Source organism: Orussus abietinus, unplaced genomic scaffold (assembly GCF_000612105.2).
Source record: "Orussus abietinus isolate OABI.00-Male unplaced genomic scaffold, Oabi_2.0 scaffold297, whole genome shotgun sequence".
In the NCBI taxonomy this organism is placed as follows: domain Eukaryota; kingdom Metazoa; phylum Arthropoda; class Insecta; order Hymenoptera; family Orussidae; genus Orussus; species Orussus abietinus.
Window position 1 is genome coordinate 79620 of NW_019394449.1, and position 21009 is coordinate 100628.

The 21009-nt window shown below is 40.4% G+C and overlaps 1 protein-coding gene across 1 annotated transcript in view; it reads right to left on the reverse strand.

Annotated features, from left to right (window-relative positions):
* The window catches only part of LOC105696086 (collagen alpha-1(I) chain), a 64194-nt gene extending 43385 nt beyond the window's left edge, over window positions 1-20809 (reverse strand). The window contains exon 1 of the mRNA XM_023432393.1: window positions 20622-20809. Within this exon, the coding sequence (XP_023288161.1) occupies window positions 20622-20765 (144 nt within the window). The 5' untranslated portion in view covers window positions 20766-20809. The remainder of the gene's footprint in view (window positions 1-20621) is intronic.
* Window positions 20810-21009: the final 200 nt, after the last annotated feature.

The window sequence follows — 21009 nt, forward strand, 5'->3', positions numbered from 1 at the left end:
CCGTCTGCATTGCGCTTCTTTCTATCCGCTTGCTGATGCGATTTTATTACTCATATTGTTGAAAGGGGGAAAGCATCTTCGGCTGTTTAAAAAAAAAAAGCGTCGATGTACGGCCGCAACAGATAATCCAATAATACTGTACTGCCAGGTATTCGTCTACGATTTACATTAGAGTATGTAGTTAATCAAAATGGCTTCTGAAATAAATTACTTATTATTCAATGCCCCCAAAAATTTTGCCGTTTAATGGTGTTAATCTCTATTAATATATTATAAATATAAAAAGTTATGACTATACCAAGTGCTTTGACCCCTAAATTTAAGATTTTTCAAAAAGTGGAGTTAGTCGATGTGTGCACTGAGCGGCTCATATGATCCGGCCCTCTAGGGCCGTATGAGAAAGGATTACGAAATCGGTGCTGATAATATTTATCATAGTTAGCACGGAAAAAATGTCACGGGTAACGTTTAACAGCCTCCAAGCGAAAGAAACGGAGAGGCCGAGGAGAACGAGCAAAGTTCGCGAACGAGCAGCTTGCACGTCCCTTGATTATTTTACAATATGCAGGAGGTGTCACGGTAACGCAATATCCTTGTCAGCCGTAGTTCGCGTACTTTACATTTAGCCCCCCTCACCGTTCTATTTACTCAAATCTCGCTTTACCGCAATTCGTAGGATTCACCGAGCTCTCTCAAAATATGTATGAAAATCTCTTGCAACTCCCACCGGACTGCCTCTGGAGCGTCACCCGCCCCGAATTCGTAGAGTTTACTCATCGGCCTCCAAATATGTACTTGGCGTCTTGTACGTTTTACTACGCCACCACCAAAACGTTACGGCAAATGACGAAGCCCACGTTACATCTTCTCCCGCATTTACTTCAATTCACAAAAATTCCTCCCCATTACATATACCGCACCCACGAAGAACGCTATCCACGGGAATACCAGCGCATCCCGTAGTACTCGATAACGCGGTAATTCTCGCCAGACTTTCCGCCGTAACAACCGCTAAAGGAATTCCCTCCGCGTATAAAGGGCGGCACGATATAAGCCAGTGCATCGAGATCGGAAGCCACGTCGCGGCTCTTTCTCCGTTGCACCCTCGCGCCCCGCCGCCCCCTCGGGCCCCCGGTCCGCCAGGAGGATAATTTTCCAGCTCGGCGCGACGGGCCCGCCGCTGCCTCCACGACGCGGCGGCAGCGCCGCGCATTGTTTATTTCCTTCGGCCTTCTCTGCCAACCCCACGGGTCTCCGTCCTCCCACCCCCGGCCTCGACACCCTCCACCCGCCCGCCCGCCGACGTACAACTCTCGTCAAGCCACCGCATTATCCCACCCTCTCACACACCGGTATTGATTCCGCCTCCCCGCGCCCTCCCGCGAGGAACCCCGACCCCGCGTCGGTGAGCCGGCTCGCGTCAGTGTGCGTGGCCACGCGGCCGGTGGGGGCGCCACACACGCGCAGGCTCGACCGCGCGACGGCGCCCCCTCCCCCCCCCCCCGGGCATCTCGCCCTGTTCGCGAGGGTAGACGTATACATGTACACGTGTACGAAAATGTACACCCGTGTGGATATGTATATATACTAACGCTGTACGTGAATACCCGCGCGCGCATAAATGTACCTACACGTCGGGTGGTGAGGGTGCCAGCCGGGGTGAACAGAAGCGAACCGGGGCGCCCCGTCTCGCCCGCCACCCTCGCGCCCCCATCCTTGGAGCGGTCAAAGCGAGTACCGGTATGGCGAGGGAGAGCGGTTTAATAAATTACGCTAAATACCGGCCCACTACAGAGCACGCGTCTGCGTGCTCGTTCGGGGAATACGAGCCGATTAGAGGTATCGTAAACGAGGAGGAAGAGCCCCGAATTGGTTTCGCGGAGCCGCGATTCACGGCTTCCGACCGGGGGATGCGGACGTGCCCATTCGACCCCTGCCTTCCGGGGGATGGGAAGGAGGTCGGGATCCGCGAGGGGACGGAATTGGGATCGCGAACTGACCGAAGTGGCGGTTTTTCGGCGCGGTCCCCGGGATTGGTTTAATCGAGCGAGGTCGTGTTTGGGGACACTTCGCGGCACCGGGTGCAACGTTTGCGAGTACTCTTTAGGCTGCGTCGGACAGTTCGATCGAAAAAGTGTACAACGCGAAATGAAATAGGAGGAATGATCGCATTCGTGGTCCGCCAACGTCTGGCTCGAAATAGTCGTCGATCGGTGCAACCGTCCCTCGGCGTAAATACCACGAATTAAAATAGCAACTGTTGCAACGATTCCCTTCCCTGCACTCGCACGCCCTGGTAGTAATTATTCACCTTTGGGTAAACTACGTTATTCCAACTTAAGTTATGGTTACGACGAAGTCGGGAACGAGGACCGAAACGGCGCTCCGTTAAGCTCGTTGCTTTTAACGCCGATTAAAGCGCGATAACTCCGCTAACAAAAAGGCCATAAGGAGTCTCGTTCGATGAGGGAGAGATGCTAAGCGCCGCTGTTTGCCATCGTTCAGCATATTTTTCCCTCTCGTCCCATGAAACGCTTAGGGGAAGCGAACGAGCAAGATGGAGGCCGGGTGAAAGCGACAGCTCTCGCCTGAAATCCATCCACCCCTGTTAGGCGTCCCTTCTCGTCAGAACTCCACCGCCGATTCTTTGGGCGAGTTCAAATAATATAACGCGTCTTGGTCCAGCGTTTCCCGTAAAAGACCGGAGACGGTATTTTACGGGAAACGCTTCCACCCTCGGCTCCGAACATCCCCATGGGGATGCTCTTCTTACGGGATTCCGTGCCAAGGACCCGACGAAGGCCCAAGGGAACGTCGACCATTCCCTGCATTTCTCATAAACTACGAGCATAATTCTTCGGTGATATCAAGCGAACGACTCCTCGGGATATTGTCTTCCCCCGATCTGGCGTCAGCTTATAGTTGACTCTTTGCCACCCGGGGGAAAGATTATAAAATATTTATACAGGCAAAGGTTTGGGGCGGGTCTGATTCTACCCGACCTAATTAAACCTGCATTTTTTAGGTGGAAGGTGAAAATAGGACGAAATCTCAGACGGAAAACCCTCTTGAACGGATAAACCGGAAGAGAAATACGCCGAAAGATTGAATATAATATTTAGTAAGTTTATATAATAGTAATGAATTTAATTGGTTAACCTAGGTAAATTGCTACCGTTATTAATTAGTTGATAGTCTGAAAAAATAAATAACGAGAAATCCATTGGAATGCCAATCGGTGTTTCATTTAGGATGCGAAACCAGGACGTTGAATGCAGGCGGAAAAAAAGTATATACCGAGTTGAACGAACAAGGGAACAATGCAATAACCGAAAATTCGTATGGAAGCAATTTGGTAAAAGAGACGACGTCATAACCGAGAGCTCGTATCTTTCGTAGCACAAAAGGTTTTCGTTGAGTCGCGTGGCACGTACCGTGAGAGAAACGAAGTATTCGATATCGTTCCATTGGTAATGGAAATAACGTGAAACAAGATGGAGGACACCCAGTCTCGCTCTGTACACACTTCGTACTCTTAAAAAAAAGTCAACGTAGGTACTCTCTTACACTCCAAATAACATTAAAGTAATAATAATAATTTAGTAAATACGTTTAATTAGTCTAAAGACTTTACTTTTGAGTTGACGAGTTAACTTAAAAATATTCGGAAACACTGACCTACCCAATTGTAATCTCAGTTCAAGTTCCTACATCGTCCAGTACTTCACTTTGTTCATTTTTAAAAATCACAATTACGCGCCTCACAGTTTCTGCGGAAGTAACTGCTCATCCCGGAAATAATTTAAAAATAAAACAGAAATTTCTATTACATATATTCTTTTTGAACTTCTGATGTGTAGTATCTCATTGAATTGTTGACATTACAGGTGGCGCAAAAATGAAAATCGACACATTTATTTGGAGAGAAGGAAGTAGAGAAGCGAAGAGAGCGAAAGAGGTGTCAGGTTCTTACGGCCTTTCGATTCTCTTCGAAAACGATTTTCTTCCCCTCGGCTTAAAGCCCTCCAAAGCTGAAGGGACCCTCAAAGATCCGCTGTCCTTACGAGATTCTCGGCTTAGTATTCCCCAAGAGATCGTGAGAACAATGGAATTTCGTCGACAAAGAACGCTTTTTTACATACATTGTTTTTGACACATATAAGCACTCGTGCAAATACGTACAAGGAATAGCTTCTCAGAAAGTCATCTCTAGAATTAAAACATTTACTCTGCCGAATAATTCAATTGTTAATAAGTAGAGATGCTTAAAGTAATCGAACTTTGACTTTATACTCTGGCTTTTCATTGTAAGTCATTTCAAATGAAATGATTTCACTGTAAATGAAATTTACCATTTCTATAAATTGGCAGATCATATTCGGTTTGAATTACGGAACTGCTCATTTTGTATCATAATTAATATTTTACACATATAAGACAGGACAAAACATATTTGGTTTAATGACTTCGCACACTTACTTTCTATTATTTCCCGTGAGTGTCCGTTCAATTTGAAATACTAACGACTTAATTCTAACTCATTTCATTTCTGGATGCGGTAAGTTTTACTTAATTATCGATAGCTGCTTAGTAGTTTTTAAAACTCAAGATTAATACTTGATACTGGATTTTTCTTGAGCCGCATTAACACGCATGTTCGTTATCCATTTTTTTTTATTCTAGCGCGATTTATCGAAATCTCTTCGACACTATCTTGTCTTTATCGCCGATAAGAAGCTGACTTGCAGATAGCTCGAGATACGGCTCCCATATTTTTCGTTATTATGAGTCTTGTCATTTGTCAAGTTTTACAATTAATGTATTGGAAAACAATCCCATATTTTTTCACCTAACTTTGGCTGTTACAGTTAAAATTTAAATGAAAAATTAGAGTCGTAAGACATCCAATGATTTGATTGCGGTGTGTGTATATACCTATGTATAATGTAGTATGTGTAAAGACTTGAATGTAGACATGAAAGTGAAAAATAACAGGAGTAACATAAAATGATACGTCACGTTACCGACATTTGTTTATTTATTCATAATAGTGTTATACTACATCGATAATTTATATATATATATAGTGTAAAGGAAACAAATGCAGTTTATTTATTTTATATTTTACTGACTCGGATTATTACAAGTCAATAATAAGAGAATGACAATTAATTGCAATTCATACCAAGAATTATTATTTACGATTAACGGAATCATCCTCAAAACAAAGTAGGCAAGGAATAATATATTTTAAAGCATCTAAAACTTTTAATGCTCTTAGTCCTTGTTACCTCAAATTGTAAGCACCTGAACATTACACCATATATAATATTCCTAGTATAAACGATAAAAGTTAAAACTCAATTTCAAAGTAGGTCTTTCGAGACTCTGAAACCCCGCCACAGATGTAATCCCGTGTGTCTACAACGACAATAAATGGTCGTATAAACCAAAGCGTGTTTTCCACTATACTACTTCCGTCATAATTGCCAATAAACTCACTTCCTCGTCGCGACGCAGTTCCAGAGAACAACACGGGTACACTTTGCTCGCAGTAAACCGTTAACTAAGAGGTATCATCCTTGCATTACCTCTTTATTCATTAATTGTTTCTTACTATTTCGCAAGGCATAAACCGTTAAACATTTAAAAGAAGTACTGCAGAGCGCCAACACATATGAAACAATCTACCCATTCCTTACAAATTACTATCAATTTTACTTACACACTTAAATGGCATAATTAAACACGAAATTGTATACAGCATATGACAATGCAAATTACACATGGGTTCTGTCCAGTCATTTTAATAAGTCTTTCGGACCTTCCTCACAGTACAATTGTGCTTTCGATTAACACCAGAACTACCAAACCAGTCAAAATGGCTGATTTCAAACTGCCCACCGAATACAAAAAAAATCCGCCGGTAGTTCTAGGGTTAATTGCAGAAAAATGTAAACTCAACCAGATTTATGAGATCACTTAATAAATCATATAAGATTTAAAAACCCGATAAAAACTGATTAACCGCTGATTACAGCCGATCGAGTATAGCAGTGAATGGCACACTTTCATTCTCCATCTAATGCATAAAATGATCAATATCGATAACCTTTTTTCAAAAACTTATTCCATCGTGTCGGGTATATGTTGTATCGTTGAAAAACTTAATAATTTATTTTAACGATCTGAGCTTATGTTCGAAAGTGTACAATTGAAGTCCGGTGCTTGAAGTACAATATGTTCGGTAACGCGCGGAAATCTAATTATTCTGCTTTCGATTAACACCAGAACTACCAAACCAGTCAAAATGGCTGATTTCAAACGGCCCACCGAATACAAAAAAAATCCGAGTTAATTGCAGAAAAATGTAAAATCTACCAGATTTGTGAGATCACTTAATAAATCATTTAAGATTTAAAAAGCCGATAAAAACTTATTAACCGCTGATTATAGCCGATCGAGTATAGCAGTGAATGGCACACTTTCATTCTCCATCCAATGCATAAAATGATCAATATCGATAACCTTTTTTTCTGGAAAAACTTATTCTATCTTGTCGGGTATCAATCGTATTAAGATCTAATAAATCATAAATCAAAGCTCCGAAAACGAAAAATATGAGAAATTCTTTCTTTTACCCTCGGGTACATCGAGGCAGCGCATAAAATCGTTAAACGCGAATAATAAGAGACCGCGCAGAAAGCATTTTATTTCCGTCGCAGTTGCGAATCGGCGGACCACTCGCGTCACGTCGAAAACAATGTGTGGATACGTTCACACACAACGTGGCGCCAAACGTCGTATGTCGTCACGCGCATGCGCAAGTCGTATGTATACGCGCGCGTGCGCACGTGTCGGGACTCTCGGGCTGCCCACGCGTAGCGAGCCCAACTTCAACGGCGGGGCGATTAAGAGCGCGACGCGGAGAACGAGGTCACCCGTCGTGATCGCGCCTTCGAGGCGGACGTGCATGCCCGCACGTTGCGACCGGAAGTCACAGTGCCGCAAACGAATCGATCCCACATCATGGCGGACACCCCTTGTATTTAATAAAACGGGAAGAAATGAAAAAAGAGGAAGATAGATAAAGATCATTAATAAATGTTTATCGCAGACGTGCACGTAATGTGTGTTCAGATACTTGTGTTGAGGTATATATGTCAATATGAACTTTCGAAATATCTAGAGAGGGAAAATTGTGGATTCTTGCAGTTGACTCAGTTACGTATGACGATTTGGAGATGTTAAGAAACGGAATTTTCGAATATTATAAATTTTAAGGTATACATAGGTTTAGAAAGGTCTTCAAAGGCCTTCGTTAATGCGAGGGATTTACTAATGTCTTCGCAAATTCATCCCGACTCTGCAGTTTTAGTCGTATCAAGTTAACGTAAATAACATCAACGTGCTGTTCTCTTGTTAATCAATAATAAAGCCTCAATACGTTTTTAATTGGTTCATAGAGATGTCGGTCAATGTTCAACGCTGGAAATGTAATTAGCGGGAAAGCCATGTTTAAGGTGAAGTGAAACACGTCGAGGAACTTGATCGACGTCGATAAAGAAGATTTTTCTAAATGCCTACGTTCGTTTTTATATTGACAGCTGTGTCGAATTGTATTGGGTATTGTACCAAACGGCATATTCCACCTGTCGTTTTCGTACAATAAATGTTAAGAAATCGAAGGAAAACTCCAGAAATCCTCTGGATTCATGCTTTCTGCGGGCCTAATTGATCGCAGAGGGACCCCCTGCGCCATCTGTGATTTACAGGTCAATTAAATTTTCACTCCGAGACCTCGTATTATCATCGTTTTAGCATACAAGCGCATACAACACTTTTTTTGCCCTTATCCCGCTCAAATGCGAGTTTATCGATTACCAGAGTGTTCTAAATTGTCGTAAAATTGTCCTAACTCTTTCGTTTCCCATATCAGAGTCTTTGATAGCTGTATATTAATTCAAATATGAGAGCTCGACGCCATTTTGGTTCTGGTCTGGGCTGTTAAAAAATTTGTTCCAAAAATCCAAATTTTGAAAATGTCAGGACAATTCTTAGAAGACCAGGAGTAATGTGTCAAGGTTTCGGACAGTTTGGTCTAATACCCTTAAAAAAAAAAGTGTTGTATTCGAATCGACTGATTTGAAGGGGGTTTCACTTCACCTTAAGAGGCCTACCGACTCCGGTTGCCAACCACTCGTGCAGAGATTTGTCAATAAGAGCCTCAGATCTTTAATATTAATCCGATTTGCCGTTTTACGAACGCGTCTTAAATGAGAATAAATTATCCAGGGCTGAAAGTTAATGTTCGCTACCCTTCGAAGGGGTTCACGTTACACCCTCCCCCATACAGAGCCGTCAAGCACTAACGATAAATGATATCTCACCGAGTGCCGCCGATTTCCGTGGAACCAACCCACTTTACTGTCACGTCCTGTAGACTAGTTTTACAAATACCATATGAAGAAATCCATAGCGGACGAGAGCTAACGCGCGAATTTTCCTACCAAGTACGACTGAAAGTTGCTCAACGTATGATCAAAAGGATACGTAGGTACTTGATCGGAGAAGTACGCCTAGTAAGAGGAGTGCCGTATACAGGGCACGTAACCAGAAGCGTTCTAGAGCGGTTCACCTCCACGTCCAAGTGCAAGGTGGGACCTCCCCTAGACCTTGATCCACGCTCCATCGAACTCGAAGACGTCCTCGAAGATCCGAGCTGGCCAAACCCAATCGCAACACACCCATAGTTTGACCCTTACCAACGACAAAGCGGGACACAGGATGTATCGTACAATGCCGTTACACTTAAGACGCGCACAGTCGTTGCGTAAGGGCCGGAGCACGCGTTACGTGCACCGCAGACCCCTCGCGACCTACAAATTGTGATGGGCTTCGCTTTCCCGCTTATCCTGGCTTAGTCGTCGGTCGAGACTACTCCAAGAGGAGAAACCGTCAAGGCTAATCGGAATCAGGAAATGAAATTTTTTCTATCTTCGCAACCTCGTCCAAAAGAGTGGATAAAAAACCTCGGTCCCGTTGTGAATAATGATTATAAAAACGATACGTTTGCCGCTGGCTATTTTTCGACCCTTGGGAAACTATTTCTATTTTCTTTAACTCTGATTTCAATTCGCAGATATATATATATACACACACACCAAGTAGAGTTTCTTTTTGCAATCGCATAAGAACGGCATCTGATCTTTAGCAAAGAGATGCATCCTCGCAAGTAAAAGTACATTGCCACGCTCCATAGTGATACAAGTTTTTTCAAATAATTGCACATCAATGTTTTATTATGCTATGCTTGCAATGCTCGGTTTAAATCCAACTTTAGTATCAGTGGAAGTGGAACGTTAAGAATACAGTAAACGTTCTTAACAAAAAGTGCTACAATTGGTTGTATGCTCCGAGAACGTTTATGTTTTAAATACAATTAACGGAGGAATATCATCGAAACTGGTACATAAAATTATAATTCTTGCGGAGCATTAAGGTGTCAAAAAATGGAATGTAGGACTTCTATACTTTCGACGAACGATAAATTAAGATATGAATCCAAGCACGACTGCATACAAGAATCGTATCCTCTTGTTGATCGGCAGCACTTACAACATTATCATAGTATACCGAAATTCATTTCAACAGTTTGCGTGACGTTAATGATGTTATTAATTTAATGCGAAACGTAGGAGATCCTTTACTGCAAGAAGAGCGAAAGTAGGTCAGATATTTAGCAATAGAGCAAACACAACGTTAATTTGTATTTATCGCCCTAATGGTATAATTTGATGCGAAATTATTTCAAAAAGCAACAAAATTTAATCCCTACCATTCAATAGCTAACATAAAAAGCACCCATAATTCTGCATTTACAGCAACAGAGTATGCTTTTTTAAATATATCTACTATCAATTATTTTCATTCCGTTATGACAGCCACCCGTGCAACGTGCGACGTCGCAATGTATCATCAAAGTGGTGCGCATTACAGACTAAATTTTATTTTAAACCACTACCATACAGTAATTTATCCGAAAGTGTCCTGAAGTGCATTTTCACGTATTTCATTCGCCCGGCAAACAATTACTCTCGAAATAATCCTGAATTTCCAATGCACAGGTTACTGACATGCTGCTCGATTTCGACCAATCTCGCACTTTTGGACCTCAACCAATCATGATCCTTGACCTTTCATCGCTTATAGTGTCATTTAGCAATTCAAGAAATATCCAATCAATATACTTATGTGAACACTTACTAATCGAATCAGCAACGAGATTCAACGTGTCATAATAACAAAACATTTTATTAAGAATTCAATATGGTAATCCGCGAGTGGCCGAATATAACAATGCAATGTTTAATCCTTCTCTGCAATTTTTCGAAAACTTAACCGTGACCACCTTTGATTTAATTCAAATATTCAATTACGACTCTGTGACACACGTAAAATATAAACGATCGTTGTGGTTTTCAATAGACCGGTGCTCTCAGAACATCATTATGTACATTAACACCAAGCGTGAATGTTTTCATTCGACTGATTGTAAATACGCTATCTGCATTAAACAAAAAAAATGTAACGAACTTGTACACGTATGGAAGCGATTATTTCGTGCCACGATAAATCTATTGATATTATTTTTATATTTGCTCGACTGTCCGCAATTTTCTCGATTTCTATAATAACGTCTCCTTAAATAATCCTCACGGATTTAATTATTTCATAAATATTGGGGGTTCTCGAAAACAAGATTTCATCAGAACATTCGTTAAATCGTACTGAAAATTGCACCACTAAATGATCATTCGATTTCACTATTATTTTGTTGAACACAACGTAATTTATGTGCTAGATAGTTGTAAATAATCAAAGATATTCATCAACCTTCATGCCTAATCAACAAGAAAAAATGATTATCTTACCAACCATATATGCATATATGACATGTTTGACAAACGAGGTCGTTTAGCCTCTTATTAACGATGTAAATACAACTGATTAGTTTTCAACGTAGAATTCCATGTAATTCCTTATAAGATAATTATATTCAATTCGAGTTTATCCGTTAATTTATTCGGAAATTAAATGATAGGTCATATCATTCACTGAATTACAACATAAATCATACTGAATTATCCTCATCTCTGTTTTTGTACTTATCAGTAAAGAGGGATCCTTCGTAGCGGAGTGTGTTACATACCGATTCATCATGTTTACGTACCGCGTTACGAGATTTTCTTTGAACAGAGAATGAATATAGCCACGAGATTCTTTACAACAATCAATATAGAGTGCTTATCGAAATAGAAGTTATGAATTCGCTACTCGGAACTTGGGCCATACTTCGAAGTCTAGAATCGACGGTGGCAATGTGTGAACGATTGTTTACCATTACACAATGAAGCTCGATAAACCATTAGCTATATGGACGGTATGATTACTAAACAACTAGTATTAATGAGAATCGCTTAAACCGCGCGTTAATATTGCAGGAACGAATTAAGTTAGAGGAAATCGAAAAATATATTTCAGGAGGTGCTATTGTGTCCAAAATTGGCAAAATAAGACTTTCGGGGGAAAATGTCTTTAGAACGACATTTTTACACGAGGAAAACCGTGAAATAAAGAAGAACCCACTCTGTTTGTCATGTATACAAATCAATGTATATACTTTCATTGTATTTAAGAAATAATCAAAGTGCGGATAATTAGCATCGACACTAATCGGAAAAATAGTTTCGTCAATGAGTCATTACATTTACGCTGCAATTAAGAAAGTACTTCCGCTACCTTGGATCACAAATTTTTGTATTTCAAATTAGTCGAAATTCATATTCTGTCGGCATTATGGTTGCACACAAACAATACTAATCTGTGCGTCAATTAAATTTGTAACGATGCGTATAAATGAAAGCACATGTAAAAAATTTGACCGATAATACCACAACACAAGGAGAATCAGCAAAGCTGTTGAAGTTACTCATGTCGAGTAAAGTCAAACGGTATGTCGATCATTGAATTTGCTAAATAACTTTCGTTTGAATTAAAAGTTCCCCGCACGGTCTTGTTATCTAGTTTTCAATATTCCCTCTATTCTTTAAACTCTTCTTAAAATATCAAGAAACAATTTCATCTCTGGACTATAAGGTCACAACGAGATCAGTTTACGTCAGAAACGAAAACGGAAGACCGCAAAATAAGAAAAATTAGAGATGATATTCTCAGTTTGATATTTCTTTTTTCCCTCTCAATTCTTGTGCCGTAGAGTAAAGAAATTTCACGACGAAGCACGTGGCGATGGGTCTTGAAAAAAGAAAAACAGTAGTAGTTACGCACTTCTAAGTGGCAGAGTTACGTAAGTTTCGCGTAAGAAGGCACGTTGCGGAGAATGATGTTAACCTAAGACACGTACACACGTAAGAGGGGAGAATCCAGATAATCCCGAAGGAGGAGCGACACGAGATAATCGCGAGAACGTTGTCGATCCCCGCAATCGGATTTGCTTGGACTCATATCGATCGAAGTGAATGTTGATGCTTATACCGCCTCTCATCATTGGTTATCGGTAGTTGCACGAAAGTAAAAAGACTGAGCGAAAATAATTTTCATACAGGACAGAAATGAAAAAGAACCACTGTCCTCATACTGCCGTCCGCATGAACTGCACATAAATTTTAATTTTTTGCACGAGCTGTTGTACCAATAATTCTCACCCACACAAGTTAAAGGAAGAGGATATTTAATCCTTAATTATATGAAACGGAGACGCTTAATCAAATTAAATTAAACAGCATTTCCAGAAAAATGTGGAGACACTAGTGACGGGATGTGTCGCACTTTCAGCGGTGCACGAGTGCAAAAAATTGCAACAACGTCATACCCTTGAACAAAAATGTTTCTTATATTTCAGAAAATTACTGTCTGGAACTCGACGATATGTATGATGATTAGTTGTACGTTAGACAAAGCTTCATGACCCTTATGTCATCTATACCAAATGATTACATTCTTAGTCAGCAAATGATCCGATTAAGAAGTTTAGATCTAAACACGTCAAACTTTAAGACAGTTCCTCGGATTAATCTCGGTAAATCTAAGAAATTGCGGTGTCAGTAAACAGTAGTCAAAGCCACCTACAAACTCCGATAAGAACTGGTAAATAGCGCTCAGCTAATTTTGTTGCGAGATACTTAGATGAAACGGCAATGACTGTTGTTGGTAACGATTTAACAGCGGGGTGAACCGACTGGATACAATGTTTGTAACAATTGTAATGAATCCGGTATGCGTGGGTCAAGAGACCCAAACACGTGGTCGTCACTCCATCAAGATCGCCGGAAAGGATGCAACAATGGAAGGACCATTGTTGAGCCGGGGAATGGGATGCGTGGGGTTGACAGCGAAAGAGCGTGTTGTGAAAACACGTGGCTTGGATCGCTTCCTACGTGAAAACCACCTGAATGCGATTCTTCGAGGAATTCATTAACCCTTTAATCAAACGTGTCCAACGTATTAATTAAACAGCTCCGAATATGATAAAATAGCTTTTTTCATTAGTATAAACATCATTAAACATTTTTATTTAATATTAACAAAATCATACTCGCATATATTTAAGATTTTTTTATTCAGGGTTATATTTAAGCGAATAACGCAATATATTTTTCATCAAAGTAAAATTCAGGAAGCAACATTTGCTAAATATTTGAAACATTCAAAAGTGGCGTTGCATTTGAACTAATACGGCAATTGAAGAGATTTCTGTGAGAAACCGTAAAAGAAGTGAGAATTTGGAATCTGGTGATAACGATTATAGACACGGAGAAAAATAAGAGCTTAAAAGTTACAGATACCTATCTGTTGGAAACGTCTGTTCTCGATGCAGTTAAAAGCTGTCCCATTAAACAAGTAATTCAGCTAACTTTAGTTTCTCACATGCACAGGTAGCAGAAACATTTCTGTAAGAGCCATCTGAAAATGACTGTTAATATTGACAGGGATAATTTTAGTATTTTCACATTAATTATTGTGTCCCAAATATGTAACTTCACATTCAGATAAGTCGATTTCGTTGAACAAAGTTCTAAAAAAAATATTACTTCGTGTTTTTCAGGCAATTCTAAAGATCGTGACAAACCTTAACAAGATCCTATATACGTCAAAAATTCAAGGGAAGTATTCTTTACCGAATTTAAAAAAAAAGTTGACTGTATCATATATAAAGAAATTTAAAGTCAAATGTTATGCAACCTTTAAACTGTAACATTAAAGTGTTTATATTGGACTTTCTCAAAATTCCTGATAATCATTTTAATGGTATTCTTATATTCAACAGGTATCCAGGATAACAAAACGGAAATCAAAAACTCCTTTATAATCACCGAAAGGATTGAATATGTTTCATTTTTGATTGCAAAGAAGTTATAGATTTCTGTTTTGACATATGGGAGAATATACCATTAAAATAACTATTTAGGAATTTGGGGAGGTTCTAATATTAAAATTTTAATATCGTGGCACCTTACAAATGTATATCTGTAACTATTACAGAATTTTATCTGCAACCTTTACAAAAATTTTCTGTTACCTTCAGAGATATTGTTCTGTTATTTTTACATGTATCAACTTGTATTCTTTACAGTTACTTATCCGTAACACTTAAAAATATTTTCCTGTAATCTCTACAGATAGTTATCTGTAACACTTAAAAATATTTTCCTGTAATCTCTACAGATAGTTATCTGTAATCTTCACGGAATCAAGTAACAGAAACTTGACTGTAACGCTAACAGAAACAATCTGTTGTCCCTATGCCAACATATAAAATCGGTACATTTTACAGATTTTTCTGTAAGTTTAACAGATTTTCTTTCTCCGTGGAGCAATGCAAATGTATCAATCTACTAAGTAATTTGAAGTAATTAGGGTTTCAGCGATGACCTATTTTGAACGTACAACTAAGCAAGCAGAAAACTAAAGAAACTAAGAATAAAAGATAATTGCTGCAACCGCCATATCGAATTCTTGGTACCAAAAGTGTCTAACATACGGTATTGCAGTTGAAAACACTTAACGCCGGTAATTAATTACCTGTCTGTTGCTATTTAAATGAACGCTTATTACCTCGAGGTACACAGCTCACCAAGCCTTCAGTCCACGTGATTTACAGAACCTTGATATAATTTTCAAAGCGATTTATTAGACACGAGTAATTTCACAGACAGATGAAACCGCGTAGATACAAAGTGCCCCGATACACATACAAAGTAATTAATCACCAAACTAACATATATCCAAGTATTCTTAGTCGACATTTTATACATTTTCTTATTGTCTTTTTCCCTCCAAATCTCAGCAAACAAAAACTGATGGAATTAAATTAAATATAATTATTCAGACCAAAGCACCGAATTCTCATTCTTCCATTGTTCCTTCGTTTAATAACTTCGATCGATTCGTACGAGGAAACAGATTTTTCGAAGTCCGAAATGTGAAACCGAGAGAAAAGAGCAAAAAGGATCCCATCGACATTTACGTTACGATCTTTGGAGTCTCATCAATTGGCGGAGATATCGGAGGAATCGACACGTGGTATCTCGATTCAGTCAATGGCCTCGAACTTTCGAGTGGACTGTAAAAAGTGGTCGATCCTCCATATGAGCGAGGGCTTTCGAGGGCGTATCGAGAGTGACCGTGGCAGCACTTTGCACTTCGTTGACCCAAGAAACCAAGTCGCATCGTCACAGTTTTTTCAAGTGTCAGATGAAAAAGAAAACCACGAGAAAAAAAGAAACGGGATAATGGAGGCAAGGCCGAGGTCATTTTGCACTGCATCACCCAGAAAGGGCGAGGATCGGGTGCACGTGTCGGACACGTGTAGGCCCAAGCCCATCACCCGTGAACAGTACCTCCACCCTTTTAATTTTACCCTCGATTGAAAAAGTACGAGAGAAAATGTATACAGCCTCTGAAATGGATTTTCATCATATTTACATTACCCCGGAAACTATTTCTTTTCGGCTTGTAGTTGTAACCACTTTTTCATTACTTTCAATGGGTAATAACGTTCATGTTTTTGGTTATTTAATCCAATTTAGATATTTATATGATCAGCAACAAAACACATTGAATAATGAGTAGCCGAAATAATCATTAGTTGTATCATCACGATTTACATTACTTACCCCGGTTCGTGTGTATTTTCGCGTGTACTCATTGTCGCGTAAAAATGGTCGTGATAAAAGTGTTCACGGTTTTTATATAGACGGGAAAACCTTTTTTCATTCCCGAAAATCCCCGCAGCAAATCCCGAAGGGTGCGAAAACGCGTGCACTTGCGATTAGACTACTATATCGAATGCGTGGTTCGTATACCGAAATTGCAAAGTCGCCGAGCTCTCGTGTAACGCTGTAATCAGATCACTTTAGGTGCGCGTGTGCTGAAACGAACGTTGAATGACCCTCGCCAATGTCAGGCCACGCTACAAGTGCCGTTTAACGATGCAGACGTTTATGCACCCCAAATCGGGTCGAATCAACATTTACTCAAAACAGGGGAGGCCCAAGACCTTCGAATCCACCGCGGCACTTTTTTTTACCGCAACCGGTACGATGTTACCAATATTTACTTGATACGATTTAAGACGTATGGAACAGCTCACATTACTCTAAATAATATCGACTTCACCATCGTACGCAAGACCTTGAATAACGAAAACCCATTCGCTCTTTTACAAGATTTTAAGCTATTCAATCTCGACCGTGTGCTTTACAACGGCAATTCATAACAACGTTCATGCGCATTTTTTACTTATGGGAACTTTTTATCGACCGGGGAAGAGCGATAAAATTTCCCGCGACTACGTAAAATATGCGACGAAGAAAGCACTATTGCTCTTGGGGCGAAGAGCCCCGTAGGAGAGGAATATGTTTCCGTTGAGTTGCTAAACCGACTATACATCTCTCTTGACACCTCACTGACGGACCGATTCCGGCACGATACAAGTCCATTGGACTAGGGACTTGATGTCTGGTCTAAACGTATCCGATTCGCGCGTGACTTACAATCATGCTGTCCCCTTGAACCTAGTCTGGGGAATTTCACACGCAAAGTCACGAACCACCTATATCGCCTGATTCCGCCATGGCGACGCATTTCCAAAAGGGTATCGTATGGCTACCAGACATCGCGGACTTTCTCCAGGATTCGAGGAAGTCTAGGCAGACTTGGAAAAACGAACCTTTGGGAAATGCTGTCCTAAAGTCAGCCAATCAGGGCCCAGCATCCCAAGTGCATCCCTTCCTGGGTTTCGACAGAGGAAAGGGAAGAAAGTGCATCGCGAATGTAACTTTCCACATTTTTTAGACCAGACTCAACTAGGACTTCGAACCGTTCGGATTTTTTGTCTCCGCACTGGGACTTAGTGCGTAACCCGGACACGCGACTGTACCGCGAATTCACACCGACTAATTGTATTTTCTCTATCCGTTGTTATTAGTACAATAAATCGTTATTGTTGTATTTATTTAAATTCGTGCGTGGTGGAAATTCAACGAACCCTGAATTTACCCGTCAGGAACTTAACTCAGCGCTCATTTCTAAACGGCGCAAACAGTGTTTACCTTTTTAACTCTTTACGGACGAGTGTCGGCAAATGGCCGTCCAAAAGCCTTTATAAAGGAAAAGTCGCGTCCGCAAAGGGTTAATACAAATTTATGTTCTTTCGAACACTCGACCTAAAGCCGATACAGAGTGAGCGAACAATGGTTCGCCAAGATGTGTTTAGTTCTCCAACGATGTTCGCATCAATTGCCAGGCACGACAACCAATTGAATATGGTACTCCTACGTTAATACCTAAACCTGACGAGATCTAAAAGTTATCTTTTTGGAAGCTTTATCCGCCAGTGAGATCGGTAACGACTTGGAATTTTCAATTACACATCGGGCTTTCATATAACTATTCCTTCCAAATGTACACATTCTAGCGAGTCCACATTAAGGTGAAGTGAAACACGTCGAGGAACTTGATCGAGTTCGATAAAGAAGATTTTTCTAAATGCCTACGTTGCCGACATTCGTTTTTATATTGACAGTTGTGTGGAATTATATTGGGTATTGTACCAAATGGCATACTCCACCTGTCGTTTTCGTACAATAATTATAAAGAAATTAAAGTAAAACTCCAGAAATCCTCTGGATTCATGCTTTCTGGGGCCCTAATTGATTGCAGAGGAACTCCCTGCGCCATCTGTGATTTCCAGGTCAATTAAATCTTCTCTCCGAGACTTCGCATTATCATCGTTTTGGCATAGAAGCGCATACAACACTTATTTTGCCTTTGTCCCGTTCAAATGCGAGTTTATCGATTACCAGAGTGTTCTAAATTGTCGTAAAATTGTCCTGATCCTTTCGATTCTCATACCAGAGCCTTCGATAGTTGTATATTGATCGAAATATTAGAACTCGACGTCTGGTCTGGGCTGAGTTAAAAAATTTGTTTGAAAAATCCACATTTTGAATTTGTCAGGACAATTCTTAGATGATCAGGAGTGATATGTCAAAATTTCGGCCAGTTTGGTCTAATACTCTTAAAAAAAAGTGTTGTATTCGAATCGACTGATTTGAAGTGTGTTTCACTTCACCTTGAAACGTTCCAGATTCCTTCGGTTTAACGATCCCTCGGGATCGAACTAAGCTTCCAGGGAGACAGCTGCACCGACGCTTCCTCTTCCAGAAACGACGAGTCTATATAGAAAGAGAGAGCGAGAGAGAGAGAGAGAGAAAGGTCTCCGAGGGTGGCATCGGAGTCCCATTGCCATCTCTATAGCCCTGTAGCCCTACGGCCAGACACTCCGCGACTCCGGTCCGTATTACGTGCGCTGATTCGGTAGGTGGAGGCGAAGGAAGACCCGGAAGAGAGAGAGGGGCCGCAAAGATAGGAGGGCGGAGGGAAAAGGACCGGAACCAGATGGCTCGGACTTTCGGGGGAGAGGGCCAACCTGCAAGCGGGTTCTTAACTTTCGAGGAAGCTGAGCCGAGGGGCATTCCACCGGAAAAGAAAGACCCAACGATGGACTAGACCCGTCACTGTTATTTATAAAAATTTCGTGCCACCCCCAGAGACACGCTTCAATTTGTACGCGTTGTAACTCTCCAGGATTACCGTGACCAAGACATTTCCCCCGGTTTGCAAAAAAATCGTTCGACAAGAGAAACGTCTTTCTTCGCCGGAGATTTCTTTTACCCTAGTTTCTTCTCGTTTAGGCAAGAGAAACTGCCAAAAAATTGTAAATAACGTTAAAGAACGTTAGCGATGACTGTAAATATTTAAATAAATATCTTCGATGTTTGATTTTAATTGAAGTTTGGGTTTAATGGGATGTCGGCTAAAATGTACTATTTATAAGTTTTGTAGTTTTCTTTCTCACGGGGAGTGTACGCGTTTTCATGTAGAATTATTACATTTAACGTATAAAAGTAATTCTGGTATAAAATTGTTTTCGACAAGGGAAACGTCTTTCTTCGCCGGAGATTTCTTTTACCCTAGTTTCTTCTCTTTTAGACAAGAGAAACTGCCAAAAAATTATAAATAACGTTAAGGAACGTTAGCGATGACTGCATTCTCTCTCACGGGGAGTGTACGCGTTTTCATGTAGAATTATTACATTAAACGTATAAAAGTAATTCTGACATAAAATTGTTTTAGTACGGTGAACCAACTGCTTCCTATTACGTGAACATTCTTTAGAAAGAAACTTCGACTAAAGTAAACGGCACTATTAGAGCTGTCCGTGCTTGTAATACAGCCGAGTTTGTGCAATCGGTAATTATTAAGTACGTTGACGTACGTGCATTATTCGTCAGAGACGAAAACGCCCACTGGCCTAAATTCTAACCCGCAAAATTGTGGGGACGGGAAAGTACCTACGACCTGTTACGAGTACACCACACAGAATGTAGCGAAAAGAGATGAGCATCTTTTGAAGTCTGTTATTTTCATAACCCTCCACCAAGAAGTTCACATCTCGGAGAGAAATGTTTCCGAATCCATGACTCCTTGTACTTTCTATTATTTCTTCAAGATAAGAGTAATACGCTTTTAACCGTCCATTTTAATTAAAATCCGGAAAAGAAGTTATTACAAGTCCAAACATAAAAAGCAATTGCTATTATTAACGTAAATTATTATTATATGAAGTAACACCTACACTGTTAAAAAAAAGTTCATAAAATGCATTCACTTGTAACACATAGGGTTGTCGTAAAATTCTACACTTAGTGTCTGAAAGGGTAATTAGTATACATTCAATATGAATTTCTAAACAAATTCGTGATTTTATGACATCATATAATTTAGTGATAATGCATAGGAAAATAAATAAAATGTTACAAAATTAGTACATCGTGTCTAAATAAAACTTCTGAAAACGTAATATTGAAATACATTTTTTTTTAACAGTGTACGTTCTTGCATAAATATGGTCGGATCCTATCTCTGCGTTATGAGCGTGAATTTCGGTCAATGGGCGATTTCAAAAATAGCGAATGACGACTGCGGTGCAGCCAGTTGAGAACTGAGGTCGATAGAAACATATATGAGCAACTCACCCTGACCGGAGCACGAAAGAGCGAGGCGGTCGCAGCGTGAGGATTAGGATGGTGATGATGGCTGTGGTGGTGTCCGTGGGGATGGTGACCGTGACGGGTGTCAGGACCACCCCCCGCTGCCGCCTGCTCCGCCTGGACCGACATCGCCGCGCGGGCTTGGCGCTCTCGCTCTCGAAGCCGGTCCCGGTCGACGCTAAAACAAATTTCAAATTATTATTAATCACTGTCAGAAAAGGACCCATCCGCTCGGTGGATTTCGCGAAACCGCTCTTGTCTCGTATGAAAGGATAATTTTCTTAATCGTTGGAAAATTGATCATCGTGCACGGGGTTGCAGCTTGGGTATTATTAAATTTAGATTTGATTATTATTAAATAAATTTAATAACA